The sequence below is a fragment of the Podarcis muralis genome, chromosome 11 (genome assembly GCF_964188315.1).
Source record: "Podarcis muralis chromosome 11, rPodMur119.hap1.1, whole genome shotgun sequence".
NCBI lineage: Eukaryota > Metazoa > Chordata > Lepidosauria > Squamata > Lacertidae > Podarcis > Podarcis muralis.
Window position 1 is genome coordinate 9,450,592 of NC_135665.1, and position 20,200 is coordinate 9,470,791.

A 20,200-nucleotide genomic window follows, 5' to 3' on the forward strand; every position below is an offset into this window, starting at 1 on the left:
GACCAAATCTGCTCTGTTAAATCTGAAGGGCACTGGAAACACATAACAGCCATACACTCAGGAGCTACTGTATAACCAACAATGACTTCCTGGAGCATGCTCATTTGTGTGTTTTCAGACTTGTGAATGCCCTAAAACATGGTTGGGGTTGCAGTTGGTTTGGCACCTGTTCACTTTGCATTATTACGGAAAGATCCAAAGGTATTTAAAAATGGCACCAGCTGGCCTATTACGGTCCCTATTACCTCCAATAATTGCAGAGTCACTCCTTATTGCATTAGCTAAAGGTTCTCCCTCATCTATTGGTCCCGAATGATCTGTAGCAGAAACAAAAAGGGAAAATGACAGAGGCAAGCAGAGAGAGGAGTTTTCAATATATCCATGTACACAGCTACAGCCTACATACTGTATGCAACGACATACAGCTATACAAAACGGGTACACAATAGTATATATGCAAGGCTGCTAAGAACAAGTGTGTTTGGGGGGGTGTTGTTGTTGCTTTTAATTCACTGTGTATAATTAAACCGCACATACAAAAAAATAAAAAATAAACACTTAGAGGAAAAGACATAGGTTGAGAGGGTGGGAGGAAAAGAACCCAGTACCTTTGGACCCTATCCTTTAGGTTTGCTGCTAGGCAACCTAATACTGAAACTCTGAACCTTTGTCTTGTATTCTGTTTCAGGGTGTAGAACAAATGAGAGCCATATGCTTGCTACCTGCAAATGAATGAGTTGTTTCACTTGATGTCGAGTCAGCTCCTGCTAAAGTGCCGCAGTTGGACTGGGTGAAATGTCCTTTCACAGTGACTGGAGCCGAGCTGGAATGGTGCAGCACAGCCTTCAGGGGAGCGATATGGTTGAATTGCACTGAAGAGAGACATCCGACGAACCCCTGAGAGTTTGCCTTCATGGTGTCCGGGTCTACATCACTATTCTCTGCTAATCAAAAGAAACAGAAGGAAATTAATCATAGTGCAAATGTACAAAACAAAGAGACAGAAGAATAATTGAATAATTAACCTGTATTCCTCTGAGCCTCTATGCACATTGGCAACATATGCAAATTTGCCATCTCCCCATTTTTGGACTGCTTTTAATGAGAATATATTCATTATATGTGTGTGTGTGTGTGTGTGTGTGTGTGTGTGTGTGTGAAAGAGAGAGAGAGAATATGAACGGCAGTTACTAGTCTGCCAATAAATATTTTTTTTAATTAGCTATAGCACATTCAAAGCCCAAACTGTAAAACTCAATTCAGATGTTTTAATTATTGCATATATTTATATTCATTCTCCATAAACTTCAAACATTAATGGAAAATAATCCTAATCATGAATATGTAAACCACCATATATCATTCTGTATAAAAGCTATCAACAGCAATTCAGTCAAATTCTGATGTCTTAAGAGAGTGTTTCACATACAACAAATATTTTACTAGTATTGCTTAAGCTATATTTTTATCATTATTTTTCACATGTATTCCTTACCCATATCATGCTTTACTTACTTAAGAAATTATGTGTCGGGGGGGATTTTAATTCAATATACTTTATCTCCAATTTGAACCACAGTTTTGCACAAATGGACTCTCAAAGTTCTCTGTCCCATTTTTAGACAGAAAAATTGGGGACTAGAGGGAGAAGGACTTCAAAAGTTTCTTGGGTGAGGGGTTACCCAAGTTTCACAGTTCATTTCTTTCCTCCTAAGGCTATCCCTTTCCCCTTCTGCTGCTGAAAGTGTGGCAAACTAGTCACCATTTTGTGTCCTCCATATTGCCACGCCACAAAATTATTGGGGAATAGGCTGAGAAAGGTCTGCAAGGTGGCCATCTCAGACACATCTCAGAATTTTTCTCAAAATATTATCTGAGAAATTTCAGCTCTGTTTTATTTTGAACTGTAAGGAAGTCATGTGGAAAAATTTACTCTAATTCACAAAATATGAGGCATATAATATTCATAACATGAGAGACAAGCCTGGCTGAAGACACATTTCCTTGCAAGATAATGAGAAACATCTATTCTGTGAAGTCAGATCTATTTCACATTGTGTAAACCTATCACTACATCAAGTCTTGCAAACCTTACAGAATATTTTTGAACCTAAGCCTTTCTGGTGATGGTAATCGCTGCTATTATTTTAGTAAACACCTGTATGCTAATTTGTTCCTATCTGCAAGATAATGGCATGCAGAGCTCAATTTTAACATGCCAAATGGAGATTAGGTTATGGCAAAATGTCAGCCTAATGTCTTTATCACACAGTCATTGCATGATTCTAAAAACAAAAAACCACCTTGCATAATATTGCAGACATGTGAGCTACTTACAAAAACAAATGGTACACTTCAGAACAGCAGTCAAAGAGTCTACCACATGGGTGATGTCAAGTTACAATACTACTTCCATTAATTAGTTCACAGGCGCAGCATAGGTGATGTAGTTTCTTCATTAATTAGCTGGAGATCACTATACCGATCATGACATTTCATTTATAGTCTCAAATGTTTGTGCCTAAAGAGCTTGCTACAATGAAGCTCTCACTTAAGCTTGTATTATATTATTGGGATATTTAACATTTACAGAGCCCAGTCCTGCTGGAAGCTGCAGTCAACCGGATTCCAGTGGGCCCAATATATTTTGCTCCCTGAAGAGAAGGACAATATGGTCCCTTTCTCCATTCATTATAGAAAAGATGACCAGACTGGCCTTGACTCTTATGTCAATACTGGTTGGCTAGCTTTGGGGCTCCATGGCAGGTCACTTGACACACAGTTCTGTCTGCTCTCTGTCCCTCCGCATTAGGGTTGCCACCTTTGTTCTGACAAAATACAGGACAGGACGGGACAGGGGGGGGGCATTTTTCCCCACCCAATGCTGAGATGACTTCAAAGCAATCCATTACAATTTATTGCAGCTTAACAGGGGGCTTCTCTGAAATTCATCACATGCGAACACATATAGACATGAATTTGTAAATCTCTCTGTGCTTTGCTACCCAGAGCTTAAATACATGACCCTTGCATGGCAAGGCCCAGAACTCTCCCCCTTTGTTGGAATAAAGACACTTGACACCAGTATTTTAGGTTAATGGGCTAAAAAAGGCCACAACTTTATTGGTTACAGAATGTGAGTGGTATTGGCTTAGGCATTGGAACTGAACCGACTATATCTGACTCCTGCCTGCCTGCAGGAAGTCTCAGAAGGGTTAACCACCAGTGGGGGGAGCCCTGTTGATGCACATCAACTAGGATCTCCCCCAGGGTCACCCCAGGAGAAAAGGGGCAAGTCCCTAGCCGCGGGCTGCTTAAATGGAGCAAGCCACGCCACTTGGTCGACCGGATTGGTGGGAATAAGGGTGACATGGCCGGGGACTCCCTATTACACGGGGGCTAGCCATGCCCCCTGCACATGGGGCGAGTTCGCGACCAGGCCGCAACTTCGTTTCCCTGGGAAGGGAAACGGCTTTCTCACACCCTTTCACACACATGGATTTGGAGAAGACCCCTAATTTAGCCTAGAGCATGGCGGAGGGGCGGGGGAAGCAGAAATACACGACAAACTGTGTTATGTATTGAATCAATACAGGGCATAGCATTTTGCACTGATTCCATATTATACAGGGTGGGTGGCAATCCTATGTATCCATCACCTGAGGAGGCTGTCTCACTGATAATCCCTGGTTATGCTTGACCAAGGACTGCCAGTTCTAGAGAATTCCTGGTCCAGCACAGCGTGTGACTAACTGCAATGGAGCTGTTCAGAAACTTCACAATGACCGCTCCCCACATTAAACGGGGGGCACCCTTTGCGTGGACATGCGCAGCCCCTCGACCCTGTGTGACTCCATTAGCACAGGCTTGGCTTCGCCTTCCCCCAGGTGGGATACCTGGAGGTCTCTGCCTACCTCAGTCAGTTGTCCAATCCCGCCTGGGGAAGCCTTGCCAAGGAAACCAAGCCAGGTAGGGGAGGGACTACCTGCCCACACAATAGAGGGGGGATCTTACCTGGGAATCCTCACTTGGCTCCAGAGCTTCTCCCACCCTACCCACCCTCAGTTAAGAATTATTTTGCAGGTTAACCTTTTCTCCACAGGTACGCGGGCGCTGCTACGTCAAGGTCATTGTTGAAGGGCCGGAAAGGATTTCCCCTGCATTGGCCGGTTTTGCCTTCCCTGTAGCAAAACGTCACAACTTTGGCGGTATCAGGCCTTGGGCGGAATCCTTTAATCTATCTTCCCTGAATGGGGGCACATCCAGCGGTGACCCACGCCCCCTTCCTCTTTGTGGCGGCGATACCAGGGTTCCCCGTTAAAGGGGTTTTTGAGGGGAGGCTTTGGCCATATGCCTAGAGGTTGTCATTACTCTCCCCTGCAACGGCGGCATAACGGGGGCGAGCTCTCTCTGCTTGAACATATGTTCTCCAGAGCCAGCCCATCCCCCCACACACACTGGATAACCCTGATGTTCGCCAGATCCCCGGCTGGGGACTGGGAGGGATAAACACCCAATGACTGAGCCAAGGTCTACCCACATCTGAAATATAATAAAGTTGTGGCCAATTTGATCCCATAGCACATTGTCTTGAGTCGTTATTCCACATGAGGGGGGGGAGCGCGCCCAGGGTTTGGGGGACTCCACCTGTCCACGCAATGAAACAGCTAGATTGTTAACTTCAACTGGCTACAGGGACCAATCCTTAAGTAGCTTTGCTTGGGGACAGCCTGTTTCTGGGCACAATGGAAGGTGGTGGTGCATGCTTTTAATGCTCTAATTGACTTGACGCCTGAGTATCTTAAGGCTGCCTTTTCCTGAATCTTTCTCTCCAAATGTTATGCTAACCAGAAGACATTCCGAACAAAGGTGCTTCCCCAAAAGAAGTCTTTTTGAATAAGGTACGTGATGACAGTGGCGTAGCGTGGGGGGGTGCAGGGGGGGCGGCCGCATCGGGCACAACATCTGGGGGGGGCGCGCTTGCACTCGCAGCTCTCTGCCCCTACCTGGCTCAGGTAGGGTTAGGGGGCGCAAATTACTTGCCTTGCCCCGGGTGCTGACAACCCACGCTACGCCACTGAGTGATGAGGAAGAACACGGGAAAGTGAATCTGTCAGAGTGCTCATTAAATAGCCAATGCTGTCGCATCTCTCTGCAAACAAATTGGGATGAATGCTCAATAAACAGGTCATTTGAACATGTCCGGTATGCATTTTTTAAATGTTGCATAAAAAATAAGATGTTGCATTAAAATATCAAATTTTGTTCGTAGGTGTACTTGTTTCTGAACTTATCCTTGTTCGGTGAACTGTCTTTAGCTCTCTTGTATTTTGAGATTGTTCAGAAAATGAAGACACAATTACCTCACTTACATACTTTAACACTGAACCTATTTCCATTTTTGTCTCACACATTTATCCTCAGAATTAAAGAGAAAATGGGTAGAACATTTGGAGCACGTAACAAAACTCTAAACAAAATAGCATAATTATGAAACTTCTGTTAGAATGCTTTCCTTCGGATTCATGGACTGGATTTTAGAAATTTCTATAAACCATGCTTTTACATTCAGACAAGGAGATTGCTGTTTGTTTTCCTTGGTTATAATACTACTGCTTCTCTCCCAGCTGCTAATGTTTCTTTTACACTCCACAGTTGAACTGTGGCTTTTCCAGCATTACTGTTGTTTAGTCGTTTAGTCGTGTCCGACTCTTCGTGACCCCATGGACCAGAGCACGCCAGGCACTCCTGTCTTCCACTGCCTCCCACAGTTTGGTCAAACTCATATTGGTAGTTTCAAGAACACTGTCCAACCATCTCGTCCTCTGTCATCCCCTTCTCCTTGTGCCCTCCATCTTTCCCAACATCACGGTCTTTTCCAGGGAGTCTTCTCTTCTCATGAGGTGGCCAAAGTATTGGAGCCTCAGCTTCATGATCTGTCCTTCCAGTGAGCACTCAGAGCTGATTTCCTTCAGAATGGAGAGGTTTGATCTTCTTGCAGTCCATGGGACTCTCAAAAGTCTCCTCCAGCACCATAATTCAAAAGCATCAATTCTTTGGTGATCAGCCTTCTTTATGGTCCAGCTCTCACTTCCATGCATCACTACTGGGAAAAACCATGGCTTTAACTATACGGACCTTTGTTGGCAAGGTGATGTCTCTGCTTTTTAAGATGCTGTCTAGGTTTGCCATTGCCTTTCTCCCAAGGAGCAGGTGTCTTTTAATTTCGTGACTGCTGTCACCATCTGCAGTGATCATGGAGCCCGAGAAAATAAAATCTCTCACTGCCTCCATTTCTTCCCCTTCTATATGCCAGGAGGTGATGGGCCCAGTGGCCATGATCTTCGTTTTTTTGATGTTGAGCTTCAGACCATATTTTGCACTCTCCTCTTTCACCCTCATTAAAAGGTTCTTTAATTCCTCCTCACTTTCTGCCATCAAGGTTGTGTCATCTGCATATCTGAGGTTGTTGATATTTCTTCCGGTGATCTTAATTCCGGCTAGGGATTCATCCAGCCCAGCCTTTCGCATGATGAATTCTGCATATAAGTTAAATAAGCAGGGAGACAATATACAGCCTTGCCGTACTCCTTTCTCAATTCCAGCGTTATACCACCATGTTATGCTAAGTTTCACTCATATTAGTGGGGACGTATAGAACAACAATGGACATCACTGGACATGTCAACACGCTTTGTGCCCATCTGGATTCTGTTTCCCCATGATTCACCAATCAAAACAGCAGAAAGGAGCTATGCTGGAATACCATCCCGAATTTCATCACATGGCGCAAACCATGAAAATGCTGGGGAAATTACAGCACAAAACTCCCAAGGTTTTCTGGCTTAATGTTGTTGCAAAAGCATTTTTTTCCTGGAAGCAATAAACATGGAAATGAGTGCTAAACTTCCACTAAATTCTGATGTATTTCCAGAAGTGGCTTTTAAGTCATGTGAAAGATCACATAAAATGTAGAAATTATTGGGTAAGGAAATGCTAGGAAAACAGAATAAAGTATTGCCTGAATACAACCTCATTTTGGTTGCCTGCCCTTTTCAGTTTTCCTGAAATTTCTATGCACATTGCTTGTGGAAGGTAACATCCATCTAGTAGTGGCGCTATATCAATTTTTGCCACCACGGACGAAAATGTTAATTGGCTGTAAATTAATGTGCTTACAAAAATGTACACAGCATGCATGTTTTCTATGCCTCCACACATTAGTTTCCAGACAGAAAATGTGATTCAAATTAGAAAAGAAAATCTTCCATGAAAGGTTCTCTTTCCCTTTTTTATTTCTACAAGTATGAGTCCAGCTTTTAATAACTTCATATTTGGATCACAAGAGGTGCTGTTTCTGCAGAGTTCCAATTAAATTATACTAAGCGTAATTTCTCACTCACATTTAACACAAGAAAATTGTGCAGCTTTCAGGCATAGAGCATTGTTGATTTCTAGCACTGAAAGGTCAATGGGGTGTGCTACACAGTTATCCAGCTGGAAGAGTATTTCAGAGAAATTACAGGTGCACCATTTATCAATGCTTAGCATTTGCACCCACAACCAGAATAAAGAGGAAAGACACTTGTGTACCAAGACCCTGTAACACAGCCACTCCCTATGTAATGAAATAGCCAGACCAGACAACAACATATACAGTTTTGGGGTTCAAATAGGCCACAACTTTATTGGTTACGGATGTGAAGTTTTGGCATAGCCATTGGGTGAAGCCATTTATTTAACTCCAGCCCATCTGCTGGGAGTGTATCTAAGGGTAAACCACACAATGAGGTCCCTACAACCTACGTAAAATAGTATTACCCCCGAGGGGTCCCTGCTGGAAGAGTCCTATGGCCTTGACCCAACTGGGCATTGGACAGAAGCAATTCCTCACTGATCCTTTTAACAGGGTACCCTTAACCACGGAGGCGTAGGCAGAGGCAAGACTAAGGCTTACCCAATGCCTAAGCCTGCAAAGTTGTGACAACTGCTATGAGGGATCTGAAGGAAAAACGAGGAGGAGTGTGGCACCAGCCTCAATTTATTCTCCCGGGGTGGACCGAAGCGATGCTCATTGGCTGGCTGGTTCTGCCCCCTGAGGAATCCCCATATCCAGGCCAGCCTGCCATTGGTCAACCTGCAGACAGGCCTGGAGTCGTCCCCAGCCGGCCTCTGGATCGCTGACATGGGTTTGTGACCAGGTCACAATGCTGCCTGACCACTTAAGGTAAGTGGACTTGTGACTGGTACAACAAGGATCACAACATAATGCTTATTATAACAAGGAGATAGGCAGTGATTACTCAAACTGTATAGGAAATCTGCCTAAAGCGGAAGCAACTTTCAGAGCTCCTGCCCAAAATAACTATGAGCCTGATCTATCTCTGAGATAGCAGATAGTTAAAGGTAAAGGGACCCCTGACCATTAGGTCCAGTCGTGACCGACTCGGGGGTTGTGGCGCTCATCTCACTTTATTGGCCGAGGGAGCCAGCGTACAGCTTCCAGGTCATGTGGCCAGCATGACTAAGCCACTTCTGGTGAACCAGAGCAGCGCACGGAAACGCCGTTTACCTTCCTGCCGGAGCGGTACCTATTTATCTACTTGTATTTTGACATGCTTTCGAACTGCTAGGTGGGCAGGAGCAAGGACGGAGCAACGGGAGCTCACCCCGTCGCAGGGATTCGAACCGCCGACCTTCTGATCAGAAAGTCCTAGGCTCTGTGGTTTAACCCACAGCGCCACCCGCGTCCCTATGAAGCTGATACATTACCACAAAACCTTGTCAATTCACCTCCTGTGGACAAGCCAATGCCCATCATATAGGATGCAGAACTGATGTCTGAGCTGTGCCTATTAATTGCACAAACACTACAATCTGCCATCTCTGAGTTAGAAGAGATCTGCTGACTGATTCTGCCCCATCTCGCCACACCTCTTACATTGCTAAAAGAGGCTCGTTCAATTCAAAGTATCTAGGAATGGGGAATCTACACTCACCATCTTGGTGCCTTTAACCACTGGTGTGTGCTTGTAACTTATTTGCCTGCATAGAATTGTCCGCTGTTACTGGATTTCCTCTCCCATCTATTGGCATCCTTCCAGCAGAAATGGTCAACTCTGCCCTCAAGGCAGTTGATGGGGGGAAATTCCCACTCAACCCTTGCACAATAAGCTATTTCTACAGTGCGACCAGGGACAGGCAAACTGGGAACTAAGCTGGTAGGAGTGAAAGTTGGGCTTTTCCAGCACTTCCTGCACTCTGCCTCAATGCCCTTGTGTCCTGAGCTGGATACGACTCCATGCACACGCACCCCAGTCTTTTGGAGTCACAAGGAAAGATTGGGATTGTTGTAAGAAAACTCACTTTAAATGTACTGCATCACATAATCAACATTCTACATTTGTAACTCCATCAATTCTTTTCTGAAAGATTCATTACAGCAGTTTTGTACCACTGGACATTTTTACAGGCTGGCGTTTTGAACCACTGAATGGTTTGCTTGCTTCTCAGAAGAGCTTATCAAAGATTACAAAGTTACAAGCTGTATTCATGTACAGGCAAATATTTAGGACAAGCGATTTGATAATATTTTACCATATTTACACTCTGTAAAACCCGAGCCTCTTCCACCTAAATCCAACTCTCAAATCACTACCCCCTGAGGAGTCCTGATCATTCCTCCTGAAATAAAATAGCAGAATGATGTGTTTTGTGTATTCTGGGAGGCCATGCTATACCACAAGTTGCATCACTTGATCTCCTTCCATAGATGAACATATTCGAAAACAGAACTTCTGTGATATGATTTGCAAAAGTGCATCATTCAAAAGGAACGCCATTTTGCAGCTTGAGCAATTAACTCATTTTCTTTTGCCTATAACATGAGTGGTGATTTAGCCTTTTCTTTGTTAGACTGCACAGAGAATGCCATGTTTCATTATGCCTGATTGCAAAAATGGAAAAGATAAGTATGAAATTATTTTTAATGGAATCCACGTGCACATCTTTCTAGGAGCACTTACCAGCGATTACATGTATGCACTTTGGCAAGAATGAAGCTTCCACCTTGATTGTCACTCTCTGCCTAATCAAATGTGAAAAAGAAATGTTTCTCAACAAGATTAGCATTAGAGTGTGTGTGTGTGTGTGTGTGTGTGTGTGTGCGTGAGAGAGAGAGAGAGATTGAGATTTTTTTTTAGGGAAAATCTACAGCAATGTACTTACCTAGGATCTTGCCAAGTGTGAGCGATTTGATTGCATTGAATTGTGTATCCGAAGAAAGAAAGAATTTCATCCTTTCATTGTGGTCAATCTTCAATATTATTCAGTGAGATGCAAAAAGGAGTTGGATGTAGGACAGTTGAAATGGTAAGGAGGAGGAAAAAGAAATAATTATCAATGATACAATTAACTTAAGAGAACGACACTAAAGCAATATGAAATTTATTAAAACACAGGTAACAGTTAGGTAAACCACTTTGTAAAGACCTCTCTTTGATTATTTTTTTTAACTGTGCTTTTATGGCCAAGATATTGTTTAAGGAATGACAACTTATAAACAGCTCTTTTAATATCCATTTGGGTAGTTCTTATCTATTCATCTGTAAGTACAGTATAATTGGCGAGCCTCATGAAAGGACAAAAATGTCTTACCTACCAAACATAAAAGCTCTTACTTATCTGAGAATGAACTTTTAAATTTGAAATAATTAACTACGATGCTATGAAAGTCCCTGTGTTATTATATAAATTGCTTGCCTTCAAACGCTGATGACAGCACATATCTGTGCTCCACAAGCTCTTAGCCCAATATATTTTTTGATTGCGACATTTCTACAATAGGTTCTGTTCAATGCAACCACATTCAGATATGATTTATGCAAGCTAATCTTCCAGTCCTCTTAGAAACTGTGTAATGAGGTAGGAATAAATACATTTTCCAAGTAACTTTTTCATTAATCCCCGTAGAAGTGCATATTCCACAGAAGTAACGAGAAGTCTTGGGTCATAATACATTTTGAAAAACAGACAGAACTGATTTATATTTTCTTTTACAATAGATTTCATAAAATGTATACTAACGACAGCTCTAAAAAAGAAAAGTGAAAAGCCTATTTCACACAATAGGCTGCTTCGCAGACATGCATTCTTCCTGCTCAACCCAATCTCTGGTCTAACTGAGGCTGGAATTTTTAAGCAGTATTTGGGAGAAGTCAAAGCTTCTCTCTCACACACAACAAATATGAATTTATTAGTAACATTTTGGGGTCCATGGGCAAATTTCAAAATTTGGTAAACTGTTTTTCACATATTGCGACAAAATGCCTACCGTTGGTTATGTCTAATCACAACATGGCGACCGTGGGATAGTCACAAAACAAGACTTGCCCAAGATACTGAGTGCAAGGCAAAAGTTGGATCAGAGACTGAGATGTCAAGCCATGTATTTGACCCAAGATACCATCCAATTTCCCTGAAGAAAAACGATGATGCAAGGAAATGCACCCACACAACAAAACACCTCCCTCCAGATAAACAACAACACAAACACAATTTTTTAAAGGATTTAAAGGATTGAATTCTGTTGCCTAATTAACACTAGGATGCCTTTTGGTCAAAGATTTCTAAACAATTAATATAACTGATTAATCAACAGAAGGTTGCAGTCGTGGTTTTCTAAATGATTCCCCCCCCCCCCCGGTGAACACAGTACGCAGACTCCTCCCCATGAACACCCATGCCCTTTGAAAATAAAAGTACAGTGGTACCTCTGGTTATGAACTGAATTTGTTCCACAGGCCCGTTCTTAAGCTGAAACCGTTCTTATTCTGAGGCGTGCTTTCGCTAATGGGGCCTGCCACTGTGTGCCCACCTCCAGCACACGATTTTCATTCGCATCCTGGGGCAAAGTTTGCAACCAGGAGAAGCTACTTCCGTGTTAGCGGAGCTCGTAACCTGAAGCGTTCATAACCAGAGGTAAGGTAAAGGGATGCCTGACCATTAGGTCCAGTCGTGGCTAACTCTGGGGTTGCGGCGCTCATCTCGCTTTATTGGCCGAGGGAGCCGGCGCACAGCTTCCGGGTCATGTGGCCAGCATGACTAAGCTGCTTCTGGTGAACCAGAGCAGTGCACGGAAACGCCGTTTACCTTCCCGCCAGAGAGGTACCTATTTATCTACTTGCACTTTGACGTGCTTTCAAACTGCTAGGTTGGCAGGAACCACTGTATAAAATGAGCTGTTCTTCACAGCAACATTGTATCATGCCAGGGACATTTCCCCCTTTTTAAACTGGGATGAAGAGGGGACGGTGCAAAGCAGCAGAGAGGTTGGATTGGCTCTGCCAGTGTGTTTGAACCATGTCAGCCTCACCGTACCTCACTCCTCTAACTTCTGTCAAGTAGCAGCAATGCAACTGGAGCTCAGGTGAGCTGTGTTTTATCAGCTTAGGTTTTTTTTATATATAAAGAAAATACTGTACACCTTAGTATGTGAAGATGTAGCCAGACGGAGTGATCAATGGGATTGATAAAGGGCAGAATATAAACAGAATATATAAATGTGCCTCCATTTTTAATTACAGGAGAATTGGGTACCTCGGTTAGAAGATGTTCGAGAAACACTATTAGGTAAAAGAAGAGAAAAGCCACAAAAAACACCACCGCCCAGCAAGGTTCTTCCCTTTCTTCATTAAGCCTTTAAAATTGCAATGTTTGATAGGGGTAAAAAAACCCTTGCAGTTCTTCTGTGCTTCCTGCTGTTCTACACAAATTATCAATCATAGCCTGCTCTAGTCATTAGTTGGAAAGATGACATGAATCAGGATTTTGTTATTTTTGTGCCAATACTCTGTGAATGAGACTTTGACCTTTTTTTAAACGGGGAAAGATAAACATCAAAGACATCACTTTGCCAAGGTTCTCTCTGCCCAGCAAGAGTCTGCTATGTTTTGCTTTACTTCCTGAGGCACTCAACATAAGCACTCAACACACACATACAACGGCCACATGCTATATTGTATTTATTTATTTTATTTTGCTTTGGGGCTCGTCCTCTTTGATGACAATCTTTATTTTCTTTTCACTTTTTTGCATTACCTCCACAAATAGCTTTTCTTCCTCTCTGTTAATCTTCACACGGTGAAGCTGCCCATCGGCCATACTTTTGAAATTGATGCTGAAGATGTCAGGAGCTTGATGGCTATCCAGCTTGTACCTGATCTGTAAACTTCCTGAAGGAATTGGAGAAATGATATTTTAGTTTCATGACTGGTATATACAAAACGTCTAGTTTTCAATGTTCATGACCGGGGTATAGACATAATACCTGGTTTCCAGTTTACATAAATGCATCTGGAAAATGATGGTGGTAGAATATTTTATTTACTTACCCAAGGAATATTTTAAATAAGAAGGAGACACAGAAGATAGAAAATATGGAAATTACCCTTCATGTTCAACTCTGTCATGTTAGTTCTACTTAGAGTAGGCCTATTGAAATAAATGGACATAACTAACTTGGTTTTATTCATTTAAACTCTGATTATGTTAGGTGGATACAACCCATAATTATCCAGAGTGTTCATGAATATGAATACAATCCAAAACACAGTGTAAAAGCCCAGAGCTGCAGCACAGTTTTTAAAAATTGGACTGTCCTGCTCTCTCAAAAAGGCAGTCTACAGGGAAAATCATAAGGCCACAATCTATCAACCACTGCTTTGTTCTCTCCATAGGAAAAGCTAGCAGTGTTATGTAGTGGGTAGCGTGTCAGACTATGAGCTGGGACACCCAGTATCAAAACCCACTCTGTGATGAAGCTCATTGGATATTTTGGGGCCAGTCACTGTTTCTCCACCTATTCGTACTTCAGAGGCTTGCTGTGAGAATAAAATGGGAAGGGGAAATACCATGTGCACCATCTAGAGCAATGGTTCTCAACCTGTGGGTCCCCAGATGTTGTTGGACTACAACTCCCATCATCCCTGAGCTCTGGCCTTGCTAGCTAGGGGTGATGGGAGTTCAACAACATCTGGGGACCCACAGGTTGAGAAAGGCTGATCTAGAGCTTATTGGAAGAAAGGTAGATGATAAATGCAATGCATAAATAAATTATAAACATAACTCAAAATACAAGAATGCATGACAGAGAGCATGCTTTGCGTGCAGAAGATGTGAGGCTCATTTCCAGCATCTTTCAGAAAGCCTTGGAAAGAACCCAGGATGATGACTTGGAAATGTGCCCTGGATGGCATCAGGGTGCATGGATTAGAATCCAGCAGTGGCGTGCACTGAAAATTTTCGTAGGGGAACAGTTAAGGCCAGAGGTGCCAGCTTGCAAGGGTCATGTTGTGCATGTTTGAGCATTGTGCCTCCATCTCTAAGCCAGGCAGAAGCTTCCCAACTTGGGGAGGAGGTGCCAGGCCTCTGACAGGATGCTGTAGCCCTCCTGCCCCCTTCTAATAGCCTGTGGGGTTTGGGAAGGTGGTGGAAAGGCTCTTGGACCCTTTTGGAGCATCACACCTCCCTCCCTAAGCTGGGCTGAAGCTTCTGTAATTTACCAGGAGCATTTAGCCAAGTCTCCCTAGCCCACTGACCACATGCCACTGGCACCCAGAAACATCTGTTCAGCCATCGGGTTATCATTAACATACAGGTCTTCCTAAAGGTAAAGGTAAAGGGACCCCTGAACATTAGGTCCAGTCGTGACCGACTCTGGGGTTGCGGCGCTCATCTCGCTTTATTGGCCGAGGAAGCCGGCGTACAGCTTCCAGGTCATGTGGCCAGCATGACTAAACTGCTTCTGGCAAACCAGAACAGCGCACAGAAACGCCGTTTACCTTCCTGCTGGAGCAGTACCTATTTATCTACTTGCACTTTGACGTGCTTTCGAACTGCTATGTTGGCAGGAGCAGGGACCGAGCAACAAGAGCTCACCCCGTAGCGGGGATTCAAACCGCTGACCTTCTGATTGGCAAGTCCTAGGCTCTGTGGTTTAACCCACAGCGCCACCCGCGTCCCTACAGGTCTTCCTACTCAACTGCAAATATGAATGTAAGAAGAAACAGAGAAGCCACTCTTCTCACTGTCATTTCTGTTAATATGCAGCCAGGAAATGGATGGAGAGGAAGCATGCTACTTAAAAACTTTAAAAGTTTCATGGTAATGTTAACTTTGCCAAAGCATACATAATGATGTACTCACCATTTTTGGCAAGAATAATGGAAAGGTAATCTTTATAGAAGGAGCTTACATAAAGGAGTAAGCTTGGGATCCGCGTCGTTCGAAAGGCAAAAGTGATTGCTTCTCTGTTCAGCGTCATATCCGGATGGAAAGACGCAGCGTGAGAACTGGAGTTCTTCGCCAAGCTGTAAGATTCCTGAAAGTTGTACACAACTGAAGAGCCCGCTCCGAAATATGCAGAGATCTCTGAAACAATGCACAAATTGTGTGTTTTGTTAGCATCATCCTGAAATAAACGAAGGTTGTCATTCCTTTTTAAAAGGAAAACAATAAAACACAACATTAATTACATTTCCAAGAGAAAGAAAAATTAGAATAGCAATTGTTCTGCACAGTAATTTGAAACATTAGCTATGATTGTCATTGCCTATTCTTAGCAGCCACTCAGCGTACAGTGGTTGCATGCCATTGCCCTCCCCCTGCCAATTTCTAGCTCCATCAAGTAGTGACAAGGTAGCTGTGAATACGGCTTTTGGCACACCACCCATAAATGCAACTTTCTGAGTGCTTTGGCAAGTCAAGCCAAATGAACACTGCACCCAAGTTTATTTCCCAAAGCAGCAAATTCATGTTTCTCATTGCCTTTCTCAAAAAAGCAAGTGAAATCATTTCTTTCCATGTGTTGGCTCTACACTGAGGTAAGAGTAAAACCATCCCTGCCAGCTTGCTCCTGACGTTTTGTGCCCTCAGGCACCCATCCACTGTCCTTATCTTTGGCACAATATTTGTAAAGAGGAGCCAACTTGTTCTCATTGTAATGAGTGTAAAAGTTTGTTAAGTATGCATTCCCATCCCCATTTCATTACTAGATTTCTACTGAAGGACATTGAGAATATGAAAGTTTAAATGATCAGATCAAATGCTGACATCTTCAAACTTAAGCAAAGTGTTTCACAATGTTCATACTAACCCTGGCCAACTTTAAGTCTAATTGAAGGCAGAACTAACCACTGCAAATTGAGTTCCAAACTGCAGCTAAAACATGCAAAGAAATGGCATTTAGAAATCAATTTGTCCCTCATATAGTGACTTGAGGGTGTAGGGAGCGGGTGGCGCTGTGGTCTAAACCACTGGACCTCTTGGGCTTGCTGACTCGAAGGTTGGTGGTTCGAATCCCCATGACAGGGTGAGCTCCCATTGCTCTGTTCCAGCTTCTGCCAACCTAGCAGTTCAAAAGCACGCCAGTGCAAGTAGATCAATAGGTGCCTCATGCGGTGGGAAAGTAAACGGTGTTTCCATGCGCTCTAGTTTCTGGCACGATGTCCCATTGCACCAGAAGTGGTTTAGTCATGCTGGCCACAAGACCCAGAAAGCTGTCTGTGGGCAAACACCAGCTCTCTCAGCCTGAAAGCGAGATGAGCGCCACAACCCTTTGACTGGACTTAACCGTCCAGGGGTCGTTTACCTTCACCTATAAATGAGGGTATACATTGGCCATGCCCACCACCTTCGAGTGGTAGTTGTATATCAGTGCAGCCCTTGGGCAATAGAAGGTTAACCAACCCTGGTATTAAAAACATATAAATAAAGCCATACATTAGTAATATAGCAATTTAAGAAGTTTTAAAAATTTTAAAAAAGATCATAAAACTTAATATTAACATTTTGTTTGATATTTCGTAGAAAATAAATTTACAATTCATGCTTGCCTTTCTTACAGAATGGCCCAGTGTAAGCAGAGAAAGTGCAGTCGCAAGAGAATCCATTGTACTTCTCTTTGCATTTTCCTCCATTGTGACACAAGTTACCGTAGCTGCTACAATGTCCGGGGCAACCTGGTTTTACACCTGGGGTTACTTTTGCTCTCTCTTCCAAGTCAAGAGCTCCTCCATTTAGCTGTAAAGAACGAATACACCCCAGAAATCCTTTCTGCCTGGATGCTGTCCCACCTGCAGTGGAAATAAATTCATTTAAGCTCTTTTTAGGAAATTGATAGGGACGCGGGTGGCGCTGTGGGTTAAAGCCTCAGTGCCTAGGGCTTGCCGATCGAAAGGTCGGCGGTTCGAATCCCCGCGGCGGGGTGCGCTCCCGTTGCTCGGTCCCAGCGCCTGCCAACCTAGCAGTTCGAAAGCACCCCTGGGCGCAAGTAGATAAATAGGGACCGCTTACTAGCGGGAAGGTAAACAGCGTTTCCGTGTGCGGCTCTGGCTCGCCAGAGCAGCGATGTCACGCTGGCCACGTGACCCGGAAGTGTCTGTGGACAGCGCTGGCCCCCGGCCTCTTGAGTGAGATGGGCGCACAACCCTAGAGTCTGTCAAGACTGGCCCGTACGGGCAGGGGTACCTTTACCTTTACCTTTAGGAAATTGAAGTGACTTGATGTGTAATAACCTCCACATCTCAAAACATCCCATTCTGGCACGTGAGCATATCTAAAAATATTTACAAATAACTGCTACTCCAGTGCATATATTGAAAGTTTCTTGGGCACTTGTCAAACCCCCGAAACAGTTTATGAAAGACAGGTGTTTTTGGACAGTAGCAGAGAGCAAGCAAGAGAATGTATTGGAATTATCTGAGAGCAAGGGAATATACAAATGTTAGAAACTTATTTCTTATTCCCTCCTCTGGATTTCATACTTTGTCCTTGAGCTTGTTGTGTGTGCTTTAAATACTTCCGTAAGTACCAACTGTAAATATACCATAGACCTGAATTTCAGAAACCATAATTTGTAATCACCATGGGATGTTCAGAAGCACAGAACAAGAGTATCACCAGTTGTTATTATTAATATGTTCGGTTATTATTAGTCGTATGTTATCAGCCCATCAATGAAAACACAAGAACAGCAACCAAAATGGTCAAAGGCCTGGAAATGATGCCTTATGAGGAACGGCTAAGGGAGCTGGGCATGTTTAGCCTGGAGAAGAGGAGGTTAAGGGGTGATATGATAGCCATGTTCAAATATATAAAAGGATGTCACATAGAGGAGGGAGAAAGGCTGTTTTCTGCTGCTCCAGAGAAGCGGACACGGAGCAATGGATCCAAACTACAAGAAAGAAGATTCCACCTAAACATTAGGAAGAACTTCCTGACAGTAAGAGCTGTTCGACAGTGGAATTTGCTGCCAAGGAGTGTGGTGGAGTCTCCTTCTTTGGAGGTCTTTAAGCAGAGGCTTGACAACCATATGTCAGGAGTGCTCTGATGGTGTTTCCTGCTTGGCAGGGGGTTGGACTCGATGGCCCTTGTGGTCTCTTCCAACTCTATGATTCTATGATTCTATGATTCTAGATACTAATCTGTTTCATTTTTAATGATCTGAAGGAACAATTATACTATAAAAAAATGGAATGGAAAATTTTATTCCTTTGCTATCACCAATGAATTGGATTCCTACTTCCTCTGTTGAGAAGAATGGGGAAGTCTTTCTGAATGGAAGATCCTGAATATTGTACTGATTGCTACATAGAATCATAGGATGGATGTTGTTGTTACATGCCTCTTCACCAGATTGAGACTCAGAATTAATTAATACTAATAGTGACAGTCACAAAGTGGAAGGCTGGGTTTAGAAATAAAATAATTCCTAAGACATGCCCAGTCAAACCTACATGCTATGAACATTTTAGTTGGGCTTGTAACTTATTTATTTGTTTAGTTAAATTGAATTCAATATCAAATAACTTAAAGCATCAAATAGAATGTTATAACATATCAAAATATTACAGATGAATGCCAAGTGCAAAAATACATAATTAAGAGGGCATGATTAACAGGGAAACAATATATTCTCTTAAACATGACAAAAATTACAGATAAAAATCAACTACAAAAATACAACAAATCTCCAAACAGCAGCACCATTAGCAGCTAAACAAATGACTTAGAAGTCACACACAGACTTCCCCCCCATTTTCCCCCAAAGGCATCTTTAACAATCTCCAGCATTGCTACCAACCATGCAGATAACAGAGCTAATCCCTAGACAATTGCTCAGCATCCACACTTCCTCACACCAATGCCCAAGAGCAGATTTTCATAAGGTTTAAGGGGAAGGAAGAACTGGTGAAAATCTTAGGAACTCTGTGCCTAACCTGAGCAGAAAAAAAATACTGTGAAGTGTTTCCTTCTGAGCAACTTAATTAATGAAAATAGCTAAATGTATGCACATCTATGAGGTATAACAAATCACCTGAAAACAAACGAGTTCAAGCAGGTATTTAAGATATATGATCATCATCTCAGTTTCCATATGTTCCCATGGTCTAATCCTCATACTTCGAGAAATAAGCTACTAAATAACTGACATTTTTAAATAAGAAAACCAGTCCTCCATACATTTCCATTAATTTTTTAAAGAGGTCACACCTGGTTTTGAAAGCAAGGAGATTCTGTTTGCCTCCTGTTTTCATCATAAAGATGAAAACTGCATACACAAAGCAAAAACTACCCCCAAGTTCTTTTAGAAGCTAAATCAAGTCCCAGATTTTCCTGTTCACTACTACTGAAGTTGCCGAGCTGTTAAATTAGTTCTTCAGTGCATATGGTTCCCTACCTAGAAACTAGGATTACTCTACCAAAGTTGGCCAAACAAGTTTACTGTATTAAATCACAAAACGGCATCTATCTGTGGTACGTTCAAACATAAAACATCACCTATCAATTTACAGTGCAGCCACCTTCCTTTCTCTTTTAAGATTAATTAAAATTTAAATAATTCAAAAAGAAAAAGGGGGATATTATGGGACGTTAGCACAATAAGAACAGGCTAATTTGCCCATTGATTAGGAAAGGGGTTTCAGAGCTACATTCCTTTTGTTAGGACAGGAGGACTGGAGACTAGTGAGTGGATCTGCTTTGCGTGGCAAGGCCCGGATCCTAGTTCTCTCCAAAATAAATACACAAACACAAGTATACAGTGGTACCTCGGGTTACAAACGCTTCGGGTTACAAACTCCGCTAACCTAGAAGTAGTACCTCGGGTTGAGAACTTTGCCCCAGGATAAGAACGGAAATC

At 42.8% G+C, this 20,200-nt stretch overlaps 1 protein-coding gene across 3 annotated transcripts in view; it reads right to left on the minus strand.

Annotated features, from left to right (window-relative positions):
• Positions 1–20,200, minus strand: part of LOC114606418 (contactin-associated protein-like 4) — a 278,819-nt gene that overhangs the window by 10,184 nt on the left and 248,435 nt on the right. Inside the window, exons 18-23 of one of the 3 annotated variants that reach the window (XM_028748648.2) lie at positions 16,893–17,132; positions 15,205–15,429; positions 13,099–13,232; positions 10,228–10,315; positions 723–941; positions 246–317 (exon numbers count right to left, since the gene is read on the minus strand). In XM_028748648.2, coding sequence (XP_028604481.2) covers positions 246–317; positions 723–941; positions 10,228–10,315; positions 13,099–13,232; positions 15,205–15,429; positions 16,893–17,132 — 978 coding nt within the window. Of the gene's footprint in view, positions 1–245; positions 318–722; positions 945–10,227; positions 10,316–13,098; positions 13,233–15,204; positions 15,430–16,892; positions 17,133–20,200 lie in introns of all 3 variants that reach the window. The other 2 variants (XM_077936035.1, XM_077936037.1) reach the window with 2 other exon arrangements.